The following is a 19,025-nucleotide window of genomic DNA, read 5'->3' as shown; positions in this document are numbered from 1 at the left end:
CCGATCCCCCCCCAACCCCCCCGGCCCGCAGGTCACCTTCTCCTGGCCCGCAGCAGCAACAGCAGCAGAGCGAGAAGCCCATGGCGCGGCCCGGCCCGGCGCCCCCCGCCCCGCTCGGCGTCCGGCCGCGTCTGGTGGGAGTGCAGCGGAATCCGCGCCCGGAGCGCGGCCAGAGCGCGGCCAGTGACTCACACAGCCCACGGGCCCCGCCAGCCCGGCTCCTCCTGCTCCTGGGCAGCGCGGAGCCCAGCCCCGGCCGCTCTGCTGGGACCCCCCAGCCCCGCAGGGCTGTGGGCAGGGCTGGGACGCGGCTGGAGGGGCTGGAACCACCAGGCATGGCATGGCATGGCATGGCATGCGTGGCATGGCATGGCATGGCATGGCTAGGCACAGGCATGGCACGGCACAGGGTCCCTGGTCAGGGAGGCACTGGAGTGGTTGGAGGTGGGCTGCAGCCCGTGCCAGCACCCTGAGCACTCAGGGGGCTGGGGGAGCAAGGCACATCCCCGCTGCGGGGTTCTCTGGGGGTCTCGTGGGGCTTGGCGAGGGTCTAGCGTCAAAACCCAACATGGCACAAGCCAGCCAGGCTGAACCAGGCCAGCAGGAAGGCCCAGGCGTGGGGGCTGGGCACGGCCCGGCACGGCACGGCATGGCACGGTGCCGAGCCGCGGCTCAGCCCCACGGCAGCGGCAGCGTCGCATCTGTGCAGCGGAGATAAGGAGCCGGGGGGGCGGGGGGGGCCGAGCCGGGGCGATAGCAGCCGGCCAGCGGGGGAACCCCGCCTGGAACGGGACACGCGTCCCGTGGGATGCGCCTGCCACGCCCGCCACGCTTCCCGCACGCTGCCGGGGCTCCGGCACGCTTCCCGCAGCTCCGGCACGCTTCCCACGGCTCCGGGACGCTTCCCACGGCTCCGGCACGCTTCCCACGGCGGCACCGCGGAGGACGTGGGACGGCAGCGGGAAGAGCTTCCCCACGGCCGTGCCGGGGGGCGGGGGCCGGGTCGGGGGGCGCCGCGCCGGGGATGCCGGTGGTTGCCAGGCGCGGCCCCTCGAGGCTGGTGAGTCACTGCTGCGGCCAGGAGCAGCATCCAGCAGCGCTCCCGGCCTGGCACAGCCAGAGCCGCCAGCGCGGTGGAAAAGCTGAGTGGAGCGGAAAGGGGGACACGGGGGGGGTTCCCAAACCTCTGGGGCCCCCACCCGCCCACTGCCGCCACGTCTGTGGCAGCCTTGGAAACCGGAGCGGAGCCAAACAAACAGCACAGCGGCATCCTGCTGCCAAAACCAGCCGGCGCCGCCGCCGGGCTGCCCAGCGCTGCCTCGCCCCCCCGAGCCTCCCCAGCCCGCTGCCCTGCAGCCCCCAGCGCCGCGGGCGTGGGCATGGGACCCCGACAGGAGCTCGGGCTGAGCCGAGGTGTCCCCCGAGAACACCTGCCCTGGCACTGTGCCACGGGTGACACCGAGAGCGGCTGGTACAGCCCCTCGTTGGCACCGGGCAGCCCCTCGGTGGGCACCGGGAAACCACCACGGGCACCGGGAAATACAGCATGGGCACCGGAAAACCACCATGGACACCGGGAAAACACACAGTGGGCACCGGGAAACGCACCATGGGCACCGGGAAACACACCATGGGCACCGGGCAGCCTTTGTGGGCACCGGGAAACCCACCACAACCACGGACACCGGGCAGCCCCTTTGTGATCACTGGGCAGCCCCTTCCTGAGCACCGGGCAGCCCCTCGGTGGGCACCGGGAAACCACCACGGGCACCGGGAAAACACACCGTGGGCACCGGGCAGCCTTTGTGGGCACCGGGAAACCCACCACAACCACGGACACCGGGCAGCCCCTTTGTGGGCACTGGGAAACCCCTGCCTGGGCACCAGGAAACACACTGTGGGCACCGGGAAACCACCACGGATACTGGGAAACGCACCATGGGCACAGAGAAGACCCTTTGTGATCACCGGGCAGCCCCCCACGGGCACCGGAAAGCCCCTTCGTGGGCACCGGGAAAGCCACCACAGCCACGGGCACCGGGCAACCCTTTTGTGGGCACCGGGCAGGCTCCCATGGGCACAGGGAAGACCCTTTTGTGGTCACCGGGCAGCCCCTTCCTGGGCACTGGCCAGACCCTTCGTGGGCACCGGGAAACCCCTGCCTGGGCACCGGGAAATGCACTGTGGGCACCGGGAAACCCCTGCCTGGGCACCGGGAAATGCACCGTGGGCACCGGGCAGCGCCCCTTTCCCCCCACGAGGGTTTCACGATCAGCGCTCTAAACCAAGCCCCCCTCCCCGGCGTGGCACCACCAGGGGCACAGGGCACCCCCGGGGGCACACGCCGAGCCCCCCGGGGCGGCAGAGCGCAGTCCCCCAGCGCCGCCCACGCTGCCGGAGCCCCCCGGGAGCTCCCGGCGCCGTGACGAGCCCCGGCAGGTGCGACCTTGGGGGTGTCCTTCGGGCTGGAGCCGCGCCAGGGACAGCGGCCCCCCCGGCCGGGAGCAGCGGGGGCTCCGGCCGGGCCAAGGTGCCCTGCCCGCCTTATCTGGCACCGGCACCGGCAGCGGCACCGGCACCGGCACACCGGCACACCGGCACACCGGCACACCGGCAGCGGGCTCGGCGGTGGATCCGCAGCGGGAGCGGAGCCATCCCGGGGCCTCGTGACGGTGCCCGGTGCCACACGCAGACCGACGGAAGCCGCAGCCAACGCCCTGGAAAGTGCCAGGGGGAGGCCGGGGGGGCCGAGCCCCGGCAGCTCCGGGAGGCTGCGGCTGCGCTGGGAGCGCGTGTGGGGGTCTCACAGGAGCCCCCACCCCAGCCACCCGCATCCTCTCGGCCCCCTCTGTCACCAGATACCCGTCCCCCAAAAAATATTTGGCGCCCTCACGGCCCGGGATGGGGATGCTGCGGAGGGGTTTGGGCGGCCGAACCAGCGCCGGGAATCTCCTGGCGGGACCCCCGCTGGGAAAAGTGCCGGAGCGGAGCGGGTGGGCACGGGGGGCGGCACTGGGGGGCCACGCTCCGTCCGTGCTGAGTCACCCTCGGGTCCCCTCGCTCCCCCCGCGTGGGTACCGCTCCCCCCGGGATGCTCCCGCCGGGCAGGTGACGCCCCCCAGAACCCGGGGCTGCACCCCTCTCCCCTCGTCCCCCTCCCCGCGGTGGGTGGGTCCCCCCCGAATCCCCGCAGGACCCCCCACCCACTGGGGGCCCAGCGGGGCTGCCGGTGTGGCGTGGCCCCCCCGCCCGTTCCCCGGGGCCGGTGGGCGGGGCGAGGGGCCGAGCCGAGCGCGGCGCGGGGGGGCCGAGCGGAGCCCAACTCACCGGAGCCCCCCGGCTCGTCCCGCTGCCGCCGCCAGTACCAGACCAGGGCGAGGGATGCCGCGTGCCCCGCCGCCACCAGCGACGGGAACAGGGACCCGGTGTCCTCCATCAGGGACACGGGACGGGCTCGGCACCGGCCGGGCTCGGCGGGTCAGGGACGAACCAGCGCCCGCCCCCACGGGGCAGCGCCCTCTCCGCCTTAACCCCTCCCGAACCGCGCCGTGGAGACGCCTCCTGCCCGCCGCACCGGCACGGCCCCCCCGTGTCCCCCCCATTCCGCGTCTTCGTTCCCCCCCCCCGAGTGTCCCCTTGGTCCCGGCTTTTTATATCCCGGGACAAACAGCGCGCCCCGGCGGCGCCAGCCCCCCCCCCGTTCCCGTGCTTTCCGCAGCCCCGCCGGTCTCACCCACCCGGTACGACCTTCATGGGCGGGCAGGGTGCGGGCAGGTGCGGGCAGGGTGCGGGCAGGTGCGGAGCGCGGAGCGAGGGCGCAGCGCGGCTCCGCCGGTGGCGGCGGGGGCTGGGGGGGAGCGGGGGGGCGGGTGTCGATATAAATAACCGGGGCCCGTCACCGAGCCCGAGTTAGAACATGACACGGGCGGGGGCGGGACGGGGCGACCGCGGCGGCGCCCCAGGACCCCCGGACCCCCCGGCAGCGGGGCGGGTCAGCGGGCCGACACCTCGGGGGTCGCCGTGACACCGAGACTAAGAGCCCCGGCAGGGCCCCGCCGCTGAGGAAGGCCGACCCCCGGGGCAGGGGGGCGAATGGGGCCGCTGGGGGGTCCCGGGACCCCCCCCGCCCCGCGGGGACCCCGCAAACCCCGCGACCCCGTCCCCTCAGGGAACTCCAGGCCGGGTTTTCCGGCAGCGGCTCTCGGGGCGGAGGCAAAGCCTGGAGCCGGATCCGCTGATCCGGACGGGACGGCCGCGGCTCCGCGACCGCGTCCCACGCGAGGGTCGGGGGAGAGCCGGGACAACCCCGGAGCCCCGGGCCAGGGCTCGGGAGAAGCCCTCCCGCCCCCACGGGTGCCCGCGCAGGACCCGCAGCCACGGGGCAGCAGCGCCGCGGGCCCGGCCCCCCCGCCGGCCGGTGACTCACGGCTGGCAGGGACCGGGCTCGGCGCCTCCAGGCTGGAAACTTGGACCGGAGGCGGCTGCCCACGGCCACGGGCTGACTCACAGCCCGGGGGGATCGGGGGGGCCCCCTCACCGCCGCCTCGGAGCGACACCACAGCTGCCCCGCCCGGGGGGGTGGGACACCGGACGCCCCGCACCCCCGCCGGGTCCAGCTGCCGCCGATCGTGTGTCGGGATCGCGTGTCGCCGGGGAGGAGGCGTTGGGGACACCCCCGCAGCCCCCTCCCCAGCGGCACTGCCCGCCCCAGCTGCCGCCGTCTGTCCGACCCACCCCAGGCCCCGTGGGGACCTCGGGGTGCAAAATCCCCATGGAATGTGCCCCCCTCCCCACTACATGGCCTCCCTAAAGTGCTGCCTCCCATGGCACAGACCCCCTAGAACGTCCCCCCCCCCAGCACAGCCCCCCGTGGCACACCGGAGCCCGGGAGGGTGGCAGCAATGCCACCCTTGCAGCACTCCGGGTCCCATCACCCCACCGGCCTCTTGGGACCCCGGGAAGCCACCTCACTGCACCCCGGGCCCCCGTGATCCCCCAGCGACCACTCCTGCCCAGAGCATCCCCGTGGGGTCAGGGGGGCACGGCCAGGAGCCCCCCAGAGCCCCCCTCCCTCCCCAGACACCACAGGGGCCTGCAGGCACCCCCACCCCATCCTCGGCTATGAAGCAGCGGGGGTTTAGGGCACCTTAAGGACCTGTCCTTGTCCCAGCCCTCCCCCGGCAGCAACGGGGCTCGAGTGCCCCCCACCCACGAGAGCACCGGGAGCACCCTGGGGTGATCGGTACCTGCGGCCGGGCCGGGCTGGGGGGGCGGCCGGCACACCCCCGGCCCCGCGCTGACGGCGACGGCTTCCACGTGCCCCTCGGCCTCGTCCCTCCGGCGGTAGAGCCGCTCAGCGCCCGCGGGACGCGCCCGGTGGGCGCCGGGGCCGGCGGGGGCGGCGGCGCGGCGGGGCTCGGGGCGGGCGGCGGCGGGGCGCGGGACGCGCTGCAGGGAGCGCGGCACCACGTCCGGCGGCAGCCGCAGGTACTGGCGCAGGTGAGCCACGCCGGCGTCCGTCAGGTACCAGTAGAGGTGTCGCCAGGCCGCCGTCTGTCGCACGAGGCCGCGGGAGCGCAGCGAGGCCATGGCGCGCCGCACCTCCACGTTGGCCACGCCGGGCAGCTGCGGGTGGGTGCGCCGGGGGCAGCCGTCCCGCTCCCCGACCAGCACGCCCTCGCGGAACAGCAGCTCCAGGATGGAGCGGAGCCGCTCCAGCGGCATCAGCATCCCCGCCACCATGGCGCGGGCAGCGGGGCTCGCTCACAGCTCCACGGAGCCCGGCAGCGCCTCGTATGGCACAGCCCAGCACGGCCCGGCACAGCCCAGTACAGCCTGGCACGGCCCAGTACGGCCCGGCACGGCCCAGCTCACTACGGTCCGGTACCGCCCAGCACGGCTCAGGTGGTCCAGCCCAGCGCGGTACGGTCCAGTTCGGCCCGGTACGGCCTGGCACAGCTCGGCGCAGTCCGGTACAGCCCCGTATGGCCCGGCACGTCCCGGCGCGATCCGACGCGGAGCGGCGCTGGCTGCCGGCACGGCGGGAGCGGCTGCGGCTCCACCCCCGGCCGGGGGGGTCAGGGGGGGCCCCAGGCCCAGCCCTGACTCACCACCGGCCCCTCCCCGGCCCCGGCTCCCGCCCGGGGGGGGCACGGCCGGAGCCGCCTTCCCCTTCCCCCCCCCTGCCCCGACCCACCCGGCCGGTTCCTGCGTGGGAACCCCCGCGGGTCCCGCCCCGCCCCGGCACCGGCACCGGCCCCGCGGAGTGCCCGGGGGGACCCTGGGTCGGGAACGAGGTGTCCCTGAGCCGCGGGGATCCTGGAACCCATCCCGAGGGGGACACCGAGCTGCTGAGCTGGGGAGGGGCACCCTGAGCCTGGGGAGGGGTCCTGAGCCTGTCCCCGAGCTCGGGAGAGGACGGAGAGCCCGGGGTGGCTGAGAGCGGGGAGGCCCCGGGCAGCCCCGGGCCCACCGAGCATCCCGCGCTGCCCGCACAGCCGCGGGCAGGGGTCGGGCAGGTGCACGGGCATGGGCGCGGGCAGGGCTGGGCAGCCACATCCTGCCACGTCAGTGTTTGCTCTGCTCCTGCCCCAGTTTGTCCCCAAGGGGACCCCCCGGCGGTGGCACAGCCCCGGCGGTGGCACAGCCCCGGCGGTGGCACAGCTGCGCCACGCCACGCCCTGCGGGTGGCAGGTGGGGACGAGCCAGAGGCAGCTGCCACTCCCCCCGAGCCCCCCGGCACCGAGCACCGCCCAACAGCCCCCAGGGGCTCGGCGGGGACCCCCCGGCACAGCAGCGGGACCCCCAGCACTGCCGGGGGGGTGGCAAGAGCCCCGGCACCGGCGACCCCCCCCCTTTTCATGTCCCGTGTGGCACCCCCACCACAGAGCAGGAGGGACTGTGTGGGACGAACTGGGGTGCCAGGCTGTCCCCCACGCTGGGGGGGTCCCGGGCTCACAGACCCCCAAAAGGGGAGGAACCCCCCAAGGCTCCCTCAGCGCAACCAGTCAAGCACAGCGAGGGGCACAGGGATGCAGCGAGGCTGCAGCAGGAGCTCCCCGGCAGCCTTGGGGGGATGGAGGGACACCTGCCCGGCATTCCCATCCCTGCCGATGGGATTCACTGGGATTTACTGGGATTTACTGGTGGGGAGCAGCCAGGCACGGGCGGCTGCTGCCTGTGGGGTGCCCGCCCCAGAGCTGCCGGGGATCCCGAAGCTGCAGGGGCTGATGTTCGAGCACTGGCGTCTCCAGGGGCCCCGGCAGGACTTGCACAACTTCCCCATCCCGCAGGGCAGAGCACAGGGCGCAGCTGGTGCAGCGGCACGGGGAGCACTGGGGCGCCCAGACCCCCCCAGAGGGGAGCATCCATCGCCTGCCCGAGCCGCACCTCGGCACGCTGCCCTCGGGGAGCCCCACAGCCCCCCAGAACCCCAGAGGGTGGGACAGAGGGCAGGAGCGAGGGGGGCAGCGGCCGGGGGTGGAGGGAAGGGGGTGATGGAGGGCAGGGATGGGGAAAAAGGGAGGCAGGGATGGGGAAAATGTGGGGCAGGGATGGGGAAAAAGGGGGGCAGAGATGGGGAAAAAGGGGGACAGGGATGGGGACCAAGGCGGGCAGGGATGAGAAATGCGGAGCAGCAATGCGGGAGTGATGGTGCCTGCGATGGAGGAAGCACTGGGGGCATCTCTAGGGAAGCGATGGGGGCAGCAGAAGCGTGTCCCCCCCGCACCCCCGGCCCGCAGCGGGGTCACGGCCGCGCCGGCGGCTCCGTCCCGCCGGGAAGTGCCGCGTCAGCGCCCGCCGCCCGCCGTGATCCAACGCGATGTGACAGCGGGGACATCGCCAGCGCCCCGCCGCCAGCCCCGCACCCACCGGGGATGAGCCCTCCCGCATCGGCCCCGCTCGCCGCGCCCCGGCAGCAGCACGGGGGGCTGGGGGCACCCCCAATCCCGGTCCTGTGCACCCCACGGAAGCCTCGAGCGGGGCCCCCAAATGTGGGGCGGGCAGCGCTTGTGGCAGCGGGCCCGGCGCTGCCGTGCGGTGCCGGTGCCAGCGCCGGTGCCGGTGCCAGTGCTGGGGTCTGGCGGGGCCGCCGGGCTCCCCGTGCCCAGCGGAACAAAGCCGCGGCTGTTTGCGGAGGGCACCGCGGACACAGGCCCGCTCACAATGACGCCGGTGCCGGCGGGGGTCCCGGTGCTGGCAGGGGTCCCGGTGCCGGCAGGGCTCCCGGGCTCACCGTAAATCAACCTCCTTTTAATTCCCGTACATCAGCCTCCTTTTAATTCCCGTACATCAGCCTCCTTTTCCTCCCCGTTCATCAGCCTCGCCGCAGCCCGGGCTCTGCCGGGGGGGGACACGACCCGGGACCCCCTCTCTGGGGCCTGCGGCATCGCCACAGCCGCGGGGCGCCCTGACCCTGCCGGGATCATCCCGAACCTCGCCGGGATCATTCCCCAGCCGCCCGAGGCCCACCCCATCCCCCCCCGGCCGAGGTCCATCACGACCCCCGCCCGTGTCCGTCCCCCCCGACCCTCTCTGACTCCACCCTGAGGCTCCCGGGCTCCATCGCGACTTTCCCGGCGTCCCTCCCGTCTCTCGCCGGGTCCACGCCGACCCCGGCCGGGCTCCGCTCCGGCCCCGCGGTGGCTCAGCGGGGCCGGTGGCCGCCGGCAGCCCCGTGACCGGCGTCCGCCGGCTCCCGTTACTCACGGCCCAGCGCTCCGCTCCGCTCGGTAACGCGGCACCGCCGCGGCGGAGCCCGCCGGGGGCCCGGCGGCACCGAGGAGCTCCGAGCGATGCCGGCGATGCCCCGGTGACCCCCGCCCTCCCGCCCGCGCTGCGACATTGGCACGGGAGGGATGCGGCGCGGCCGGAGCTCGCCGGGACGCGGCCCCCCCGCCCCCCGCGGGACGCCGAACCCTCCCCGGGACGCGGAATTCCCGCGGGCCCGGCCCCGGACCGCTGGCGGTGCCCCCTGCCCCGGTACCTTTGAGGGAGGCGATCTCGTGGTGGATGCCCCGCGCCCCCTCCATGGCCGCCCGCGCTCCCGCACGCCGCCGGCCGGTCCCGCAGCCCCGGGGCGGGTCCGTCCCGCCCCCCCGGCCCGGCCCCGCCCCGCCGCCGCAGCCCCCCGCCCCTGCGGCACCGGCACCGCCCCCCCAGCACAGCAGAGACCCCCACCAGCACAGCAGAGACCCCCCAACACAGCACAGCAGAGACCCCCCAACACAGCACAGCAGAGACTCCCCATCAACAGCAGCACAGCTCCTGCACCCCCCAGCACAGCCCCCAGCACAGCAGAGACCCCCCCAGCACAGTAGAGACCCCCCAAGTACAGCAGAGACCCCCCATCAACAACAGCACAGCCCCCTGCCCCCAGCACAGCAGTGACCCCCCCATCAACAACAGCACTGCCCCCTCAGCACAGCCCCCTGCCCCCAGCACAGCAGAGACCCCCCATCAACAGCAGCACAGCCCCCCTACCCCCAGCACAGCCCCCTGCCCCCCACAAGCACAGCACAGCCCCCCACAGTATGCTCCTACCCCCCAGACCCCCCCCAGTGTGCTCCCACCCCCCAGACCCCCCCCAGCACAGACCCCCCCTCCCACCCAGCTCACACAGCGCCCCCCATGCCCAGCCCCCCCCCATTCCAGCACTGCCCCCCCCAGTTCCCCCCCAGTGGGGCCGTCCCCGGGCCTGGGCTGGGGTCTCAGCCCTGCCAGCAGTGCTGGGTGGGTGTCTGTCCCTGAGGGGGGCAGGGGACACCCCCAGCTGGCACTGGCACCGCTGTCAGGGGGGGCACGGTGCCAGCTGGGGGTGCCAGGCCCCAGCCTCAGCTCCACGTGGCCACAACAGCCCCAAACCCAGCAGGAATGGCCACCAAAGTGTGGCCACCAGCCGGGCCTGGGGACACCAGGAGGGATGATGGCATGGCCACCACGTTGTGGCCACCAGGCAGCCCTGGGAACACCAAGGACTCTGGCATGGCCACCACACTGTCATCACTGGCCAACTTTTGGGACACCAGGAGGGACAATGGCATGGCCACTGCACTGTGGCCACCAGGCAGCCCTGGGGACACCAAGGACTGTGGCAGGGCCACCAAAGTGTGGCCACCAGCCAGCTATGGGGACACTAAGGACTGTGGCATGGCCACCACGCTGTGGCCACCAGGCAGCCCTGGGGACACCTGGAGGGACCCAGCACAGCCACCACATTGTGGCCACCAGGGGACACCAGGGAGGGCTGTGGCAGGGCCACCACATTGTGGCCACCAGGAAGCCCTGGGGACACCAAGGACTGTGGCAGGGCCACCAAAGTGTGGCCACCAGGCAGCCCTGGGGACACCTGGAGGGGCTGTGGCATGGCCACTGCACTGTGGCCACCAGCTAGCCCTGGGGACACCAAGGACTCTGGCAGGACCACCAAAGTGTGGCCACCAGCCAGCCCTGGGGCCACCAAGGACTGTGGCATGGCCACCACATGTGGCCACCAGCCAGCTCTGGGGACACCAGGAGGGACCCAGCATGGCACCAGCCAGCCCTGGGGACACCGGGAGGTCACCACACTGTAGCCACAGGCCACCACACTGGGGATGCTGGCCAGCCTCCAAGCCCCAGGGACATCAGGAGGGACTCCTGGATGGTCACTGCACTGCAGCCACCGTGGCCACTGTGGCCAGCAGCCACTCCCAGATCCCCAGGGACACCAGGAGGGACACCGGGAGTGACACCAGGAGGACACCAGCCAGCCCCAGGGACACCCGGAGGACACCAGCCACCTCCCAAGCCCCAGGGACACCAGGAGGGACGGTGGCATTGCCACCATAGTGCAGCCACCAGGCCACTGTCCACTCCCAGGGACACGGCACGGCCACTGCCCTGTGGCCACCGTGACCCCCCGGCCACCTCCAGGGACCCTGGCACGGTCCCCACCCCACAACCCTGGTACGGGGCTGGGGTGCCCCAGGGGCCCAGCTGTCCCTCACAGGTGACAAGAGCACGGTGCCAAGCCTGGGGCCTGGCTGCCGCAGTGACAATGACAGTGGTGATGGTGGCAGCAGAGACGGGGGCCTCCAGCCTGGCTGCAGTGGCCACCAGCACCACTGTGCCAGGGCCACCAGCTCTACCATGCCAGGGCCACCCAGCACTGTGCCAGAGCCACCAGCACTGTGTCAGGGTCACCAGCGCCTCTGTGCCAGGGCCACCCAGCACTGTGTCAGGGCCACCAGCACCACCATGCCAGGGCCACCAGCACCGTGCCAGGGCCACCAGCACTGTGCCAGAGCCACCAGCACTGTGTCAGGGTCACCAGCGCCTCTGTGCCAGGGCCACCCAGCACTGTGTCAGGGCCACCCAGCTCCACATCAGGGCCACCAGCACCGTGCCAGGGCCACCAGCACCACCATGCCAGGGCCACCAGCACCACCATGCCAGGGCCACCAGCACTGTGCCAGAGCCACCAGCACTGTGTCAGGGACACCAGCGCCTCTGTGCCAGGGCCACCAGCACCGTGCCAGGGCCACCCAGCACCATGTCAGGGTCACCAGCACCACCATGCCAGGGCCACCAGCACCACTGTGCCAGGGACACCAGTGCCACCATGCCAGGGCCACCAGCACTATGTCAGGGCCACCAGCACCGTGCCAGAGCCACCAGCACCATGCCAGGGCCACCAGCACCATGTCAGGGCCACCAGCTCCACCATGCCAGGGCCACCAGCACCGTGCCAGAGCCACCAGCACCGTGCCAGGGCCACCCAGCACCATGTCAGGGTCACCAGCACCACCATGCCAGGGCCACCAGCACCACTGTGCCAGGGACACCAGTGCCACCATGCCAGGGCCACCAGCACTATGTCAGGGCCACCAGCACCATGTCAGGGCCACCAGCTCCACCATGCCAGGGCCACCAGCACCGTGCCAGAGCCACCAGCACCATGTCAGGGCCACCAGCACCATGTCAGGGCCACCAGCTCCACCATGCCAGGGCCACCAGCGGCTCCTCCAGCCCTGCCCCACGCGTGGCAGAGCCCCTGGCAGGGCGGGTGCTGGGTCCCCTGGGCTCTGGGCCGCAGGGATGGCACGTGCCAGCCGCTGGCAGGGATCACCAGCTCCCACGGGCTCCGTGCCCACCGCCGCTGTGTCACCCTGCCCGGCTGTGCTGGCTCAGCCCTGACATCACCGGCCCTGCAGGCGAGCTGCCCTCCGGCCACTCAGCACCCGCACCCAGCCTGTGGCCACAAAGCCACCCGCACCCAGCCCATGGCCACAAAGCCACCGGGCAGGGGGGGACAGGAACCCCCACCCTCGGTCCCCCAGCGGCAACCAGCGAGGTGGCACTGTGCAGTGACACCAAACCCGGTGGCACTCACTGAGGAGTGACACCAGCTCGTGTCCAGCAGCACCACCTGGCACCGAGCAGGGTGGGGTCACACGGTGTCACCTGGCAAGGTGAGGGGACACGGTGACACCAAACACCTGCCCCGGGACCTACAGCACTGAACCTGCCAGCACCTGGCAGGGACAGCAGGGTGACAATGAACACTGCCAGCACCTGGAGAGGTGGGACAGCAGGGTGACAGTGAACACTGCCAGCACCCGGACAGGTGGGACAGCAGGGTGACAATGAACACTGCCAGCACCTGGAGAGGTGGGACAGTGCAGTGACAGTGAACACCTGCCAGCACCCATCAAGGTGGGACAGCACGGTGACAATGAACCCTGCCACTTGCCCAGCGCCACCAGCCAAGTGTCACCAACCCGCCCCACGCTGCCCTGGCACTGCTGAAGGACAGCAGCTGCCGAACCGTGTGCCAGCCGTGCCGGTGGCACCCGGGCCGTGCTGAGGTGTGCCAGGCTCAGACGTGCCGAGCTGCCCCTGACAGCACCAAGCCCAGCCGGGGGACACCGGCACGGTGGCACAAGCAGGGACCGCGGGACGTTCCCACCACCCCGACACCGGGGTGCCCCTCTGGGGGGAGCAGCCAGACCCCCGGAGGGCCGGGACCCCGCGGCGGGGACAGCTGGGACCCCCGGCGTGGGGCCGGGGGGGCTCCCCCCGCAGGCAGCGCCCGCTCCCTTGTAAGGGCATGGCCGCGGCCGCTGCTGCGACACCGGGGCGCCCTCGGCCACGCGCAGGCACCGGGGGCACCGCGGGCAGCGCCGGGCTCAGACCCACCGCCCGGCGCGGGGCTCGCACCCCGACACGCCACCCGTGTCACCCGTGTCACCGATGTCACTGATGTCACCGATGTCACTGAGACCGGCGCTCCGCCGCCGCACCCTCACCGCCCGTGCCCCCTCCGCGCCGCCCCCCGCCCACCCGGCAGCCCCTCTGTCCCCAGAACACCCGGAGGGACCCCCCACCCACCCCGGCAGCCGCTCCGGGGGGCGCGGGCGCAGCCCCCCGCCCGCCCGCGGGCACCGAGCCCCGGCCCCGAGCCCCGGCCCGGGGGGCTCCCCGCGGGGCCGGCGGTGCCGGGCCGTGTCCCCGGCCCCCCCAGCCCCCCATCCCGGCCCCCCCGGCCGTGCCGGGGCTGGCGGTGCCCGCCGTGCCCAATTATGGGAATGAGCGGCCGCGCTGCCCCGCCGCCCCCCCGCCGCCCGCGCCCCGCGGCGCCCCCCGGCCCGCCGCGGTGGGGCGGGGGTCCCGTACCCTTGTAGCGCTCCCGCACGTCCTCGTAGGCCTGGATGAAGTCCTGCTCCTCGGGCGCGGGAGGGGGGCCGGCGGCGGCCATGGCGGCGGGGGGGGGCGGATTTTGGGGGGCGAGGGCGGGGGCCGGGGCCGGGGTCCGGCGTGCCCGGTGCGTCCGGCGTGTCCGGCGGCTCGGCGGCCCCGCACCCCGCGGCTGGGCAGGGGCACGGGACGGGACAGGGGACGGCACTGGGGACGGGGCGTGCCCCCGCCCAGCCCTTTAAAGGAACCGCCGGACACCGCCCCGCAGCGCGGAAACGGCGCCCACGGGCACGGCACCCACCCGCCCACGGGCACGGCACCCGCCCACGGGCACCCCACGGGGCACGGCACCGCGGGGCAAGGCACCCCACGGGGCAAGGGGAGCCCTCCGCGCCCCCCAAGGGGTCACCCGGTGCTGGGGATGCGGCACTGCCCGAAACCCGAGAGTGCTGGCCCCGTCCGTGGGGCACCCACGGGTGCCCAGAGGAGCGCGAGGGGTGGGTGACAAGGGACAGGGGTCGCAGGTGATAGGGGACAGTGTGGGGCTGGAGGCGCAGATTTTAGGGGACAGCGCGGGTGGTGAGGGATGGGGTGGGGGGTCCCTGGTGCACCCCACAGCCGGCTCAGAGACACCCCCCGATTCGCACCCCGGCCTCCCCACCCTCGCCCCCTCCCCTGGTGAACGCTCAGCCCCTCACAGAGACCCCCGCGTCCCCTCCGGCCGTGACAGGGACGTCACGCCCCCCCGGGACTCCCTCGGCAGCCCCAAGAGCACCGAGGGATTTTTTTCAGCTCCCGGTGCCACCGGAGGGGCACGGAGGGGGCCCCACTGCGGCCCCCAAGAGCCCCCCCCCGGAGCCGAGTCCCGGCCGTGGGCGAGCTGTGGGGGGGGGACACACCGGCCCCATGGGACGGGGCATCGTCATCCCTAAAAATAGACATTAATGCCCCGAAACTCGAGCGGGGACAGCGCCGGGGGGGTGGGGGGGCGGGGCGGGGGGGGGGGGAGGGAGGGAGGGAGGGAGGGAGGGAGGGAGGGAGGGACAGGGAGGAGTAACGGAAATAGCCGGGGGGAGGGTTCTGTGCCGCGGGGGGGCTGAGTGCTTTACGGGGGGGAAACGCCGAGCGTTTTTTGGCAGCTGTACGGGGACGGCACGGCACGGCTCGGCACGGCTCGGCATCCCCCATCGCGGCTTCACTGCGCCGACCCCAGAGCAGCTCGCATCGCTGTGTCACCCCCCGATCCCCCGGCCCCCGTGGGACTCCCACGGCATCGCCCCGCGGGCCTCCAGACACCTCCCACCCCTCCATCCCCCCGGGGCTCGTCTCAGACCCCTGGGTCACATCCCGGACCCCCGGACACATCCCGACCCCCGGCTCACATCCCAGACCCCTGCACACATCCCGGACCCCCGGGTCACATCCCGGACCCCCGGACACATCCCAGACCCCCGGACACATCCCGGACCCCCGGACACGTCCCGACCCCCGCCCCACAGCGGCTCATTCCGCGCCCACCAGGCACGGCCCGGCTCCCCCGTGACCCCCCGGGCACGTTCCGCTCCCCCGGGCCGTACCTGCGATGCGGATGACGGCTCTCTCGGCGGGGTCCAGCACCGTCCCGTTGCCCGCGGCCGCCTTGGCTCGCTGGGAGCGCTGGTGCTTGCCCAGGTTCCAGGGCAGCGTGTCCCCGGCGCCGGGCGAGCCGCTGCTGCCACTCGAGCTCTCCTCCGCCATCGCCGCCGACCCCGGCTCCTGCCACAGAGGGACGGCGTCAGGGACCCCCGGCACCGGGACCACCGCCTTTGGACGCGAGGGACCCCCGGCACCGGGCACCAGAGACCACCGGCACCGCCATCTCCTTCCCTTCTCGCTTCAGGGACCCCCGGCACTGCGGCAGCAGGGACCCCCGGCATCGCCACTGCCCCTCCTCTCCCTTCAGGGACCGCCGGCACCGGGCACCAGGGACCCCCGGCATCGCCACCTTCTTCTTTCTCGCTTCAGGGACCCCCGGCATCAACACTGTCCCCCCTCTCCGTTCAGGGACCCCCGGCACCGAGCACCAGAGACCCCCGGCATCTCCATCTCCTTCCTTCTCTCTTCAGGGACCCCCGGCACCGGGCAGCAGGGATCCCCAGCATCGCCACTGCTCCCCCTCTGGCTTAGGGACCCCCGGCACCGCCGGACCCGGCTCCTGCGGTAGAGAGGCGGTGCCAGGCACACCGGGCACCGGGACCGCAGCACCGGCAGCGCCCGGTGCAGCGCACGGCGGAATCACGGGGCGCCCGGAGGTGCCGGAACCGCTCGGGACAGCCCCGGGGAAGCGGGGTCCATGCCGAGCCGAGCCGAGCCGTGCAGGGCGGTGTCGCTAGGGACACGGTCCCCACGGGGTCACCGCGGCGAAGGGACGGGCAGGGAGCGGTGGTGGCCGGTCCGGCACCGGGAGCTCGCCCGTGGCGGTGCCGCCGCAGCCGGGGCGCGCTCGGGAAGAGCAGCGGGAGCGAGGGGGTGGGAGACGAGACCGCAGCGGCAGCGGGGCAGCGGTCGGGGGGCTCGGAGCGGCTGCGGGGTCGGTGCCGCCTGCAGCACCTCGGTGCCGCGAGTGCTCCCAGGGGAGCAGGACGGAGGCTGTGATGACTCCCGGGCGGGGATGACTCGGTGATGCCGACACCTCCGTGATCCTGCCCCCGCCATCCCGCCTCCATCATCCCGGCACCTCCGTGATCCCGCCCCCGCCATCCCGGCACCTCCGCCATCCCGCTGCCTCCGCTCTCCCGGCACGTCCGTGATGCTGCCCGCAGCATCCCGACACCTCCGCGATCCCGGCGCCTCCGCGATCCCGGCGCCTCCGCGATCCCACCTCCGCCGCAGCCCTGACGCCGGCTCGGGCTCGTTCCCCGGGGAGCCGGCAGCACCGGGCGTTTGCCGCGGCCCAGGCGCCATTTGCAGCCGCTCCGAACCCGGGAAAGTCACCGGGCCCGGCAGCACCGGGCCCGGCAGCGGGACCCACCGGCATCACCGACACCACAGCGCCCGGCCCTCGCGGCGCCCCGGGACCCCGGCGCGACCGACAGCACCGGCGCCCCCAGACCCAGCGGCATCGCCCCGGCAGTGGGGAGCAGGCGGGGGGTGGGCGGGCGTAGGGGGGCAGTGAGGGGGAGCAGGCGAGGGGCGGGCGTGGGGGGCAGCGCGGTGCCAAGCCTGAGTCACCGGCTCCATCGCCCACGTCCCCCGAGCAGCCCCTCCACCCCGGGCCTGACGCCGCCTCCCCCCCACCACGGGGGGGGCACAGGGACCCCCCAACCCCCAGATTCGGGTCTGAGCACCCCTTGCACCCCAGCAGAGCCCTCCCGCACCACCCCTCCACGCCGCAGCCCCCCTCCCCCCCAGCCCTGCGGCAGCATCCCCAAGCCCTCCCCCGCCCCCCTCCGCCGCTCCCGGCTCCACGGGGGAGTGGGCGAGGGGGGTCCCACGCGCGGGGACTCACCGAGCGCCACGATGTCCGCCAAGACGCCACGGGGGGGCATGACCGGCGGGGGAAACGGCGCCGGCACCGCGAGGGCTCCGCAGGGGATGCGGCACCGGCGGGGAGCACCGGCACCGGGACCGCGGGGGCTCCGGGGGAAAATGGCCCCGGGGGCTCCGCCCGCACCGGCACCGGCTCCGGCTCCGGCTTCGCGGCAGGGGCGGGGCGGGGGGCGGGCAGCGGGGGGCGCTTTATCTCAGCGCCCCACCCTCCACAGCCAGCGCACCCCGCGGGGGAGGCACCCCCGGGCACCCGGCGCAGGAAGGATTAACCCCGGCCAGTGCTCCCAGTACGGCCAGAGCCATGGACCAGCCACGACCAGTGCTCCCAGTACAGCCAAAACCAGGGGCCGACCCGGGCCAGTGCTCCCAGTACGGCCAGAGCCAGGGGCCGACCCCGGCCAGTGCTCCCAGTACAGCCAGAGCCAGGGGCAGTGCTCCCAGTACAGCCAGAACCAGGGGCAGTGCTCCCAGTACGGCCAGAGCCAAAGGCCAACCCCGGCCATTGCTCCCAGTACAGCCAGAGCCAGGGGCAGTGCTCCCAGTACGGCCAGAGCCAGGGCCAGTGCTCCCAGTACAGCCAGAGCCAGGGGCCAGCCATGACCAGTGCTCCCAGTACAGCCCGAAACACCAGCCAGGCCCGGCCAGTGCTCCCAGTACAGCCAGAGCCAGCGGTCAGCCACGACCAGTGCTCCCAGTACGGCCGGCATGGCACGGGTTAACAGTGCCCAGCGCACCCAGTACACTCCGTACGGGGCAGGTTAACCCTCCCCTGCACACCCAGTCCGCAGAGGATTAACTCTCCCCAGCGCATCCAGTACGGAGAGGGTTAACCCTGACCAGTGCTCCCAGTACGCCCAGCAGACACGGCTTAACCGACCAGTACACCCAGTACGCCCAGTCCGGAGGGGGCAGCCGTGACCAGTACACCAAACACGGAGAGGGTTAACCCTCACCGCTGCAACCAGCGCGGGGAGGGCGAACCCCGCCCCGCGCTCCCAGCGAAGCCGGTCCCGCCCCGCGCTCCCCCAGGGAAGTCCCGCAGCCCTCGGCTCTGCCCCGCCTGGGCTCTCAATTGCGGGCCCAGCACGGCCCGGCACGGCCCAGCACGGCCGCATCACCGGCGCGTCTGGCGGCGGCTCGGGCCACCGCCGGCTGCCGCATTCAGAGCCCAGGGGAGCGCGGTGGCGGAGGGGTTGGACCGGCTCGGCCCTGGCTCGGCCCTGGCACGGCCCTGGCGCGGCCCTGGCACGGCTCTGGCACGGCGCTCACACCCTGCCGGCCACCAGCCTCTCTTGTGGCCGGAGAAGCGAACACGGCTGCAGCCACCAGCGCTGCGGCAGGATGTCTGGTGGGGAGGATGGGGAGCCGGGAATCCGGCTGGGGAGGTGGGATTGGGGACTGGGATCATGCCGGGAACCAGGGCTGGGACCGGGCACCAGTGCCGGGAACCGGTGCCTTGATCCAGAGCTGGTGCTGGGGACCAGAGCTGCTGCCAGGTTCTGGAGCTGGTACCGGGAACAGGAGCTGGGACCAGGAATAGGAGCTGGGAACAGGAACAGGAGCTGGGAACAGGAACAGGAGCTGGAACCAGGAGCTGGAACAGGAACAGGACCAAGTGGGAGACAGAGCTGGTGGCAGGAACCGGAGCCGGTACCGGGAAAGGGAGCTGGAGCGGAGAACAGCCCCCAGTGCTGAGCACACCTGGGTGTGGCGGACACGGGTGGGCACGGGTGGGCACGGCTGGCTGCAGGCACGCCCCGGCGCAAGCCCGGCAAGTGTGCACGGCGCAGGAACACACACACACACACACACACACACAC

At 73.6% G+C, this 19,025-nt stretch overlaps 2 protein-coding genes across 2 annotated transcripts in view; both read right to left on the bottom strand.

The window, feature by feature from the left end:
* Nucleotides 1-17,388, bottom strand: part of PLEC (plectin) — a gene marked incomplete at its 3' end in the record, with an annotated part of 48,596 nt that extends 31,208 nt beyond the window's left edge. The window contains exons 1-2 of the mRNA XM_064407133.1: nt 17,165-17,388; nt 15,255-15,432 (exon numbers count right to left, since the gene is read on the bottom strand). Of these exons, the coding sequence (XP_064263203.1) occupies nt 15,255-15,414 (160 nt within the window). The remainder of the gene's footprint in view (nt 1-15,254; nt 15,433-17,164) is intronic.
* LOC135293163 (plectin-like) lies at nt 3,750-6,038 on the bottom strand. Its single transcript, XM_064407159.1, has 2 exons — nt 5,247-6,038; nt 3,750-3,847 (listed from the first exon to the last, which is right to left on the bottom strand). The coding sequence occupies exons 1-2, from the start codon at nt 5,740-5,742 to the stop codon at nt 3,750-3,752; spliced, it is 594 nt and encodes a 197-aa protein (XP_064263229.1). The 5' UTR covers nt 5,743-6,038.
* Nucleotides 17,389-19,025: the final 1,637 nt, after the last annotated feature.

Source organism: Passer domesticus, unplaced genomic scaffold (genome assembly GCF_036417665.1).
Source record: "Passer domesticus isolate bPasDom1 unplaced genomic scaffold, bPasDom1.hap1 HAP1_SCAFFOLD_81, whole genome shotgun sequence".
In the NCBI taxonomy this organism is placed as follows: domain Eukaryota; kingdom Metazoa; phylum Chordata; class Aves; order Passeriformes; family Passeridae; genus Passer; species Passer domesticus.
This window is presented reverse-complemented; position numbering and strand designations above follow the sequence as displayed.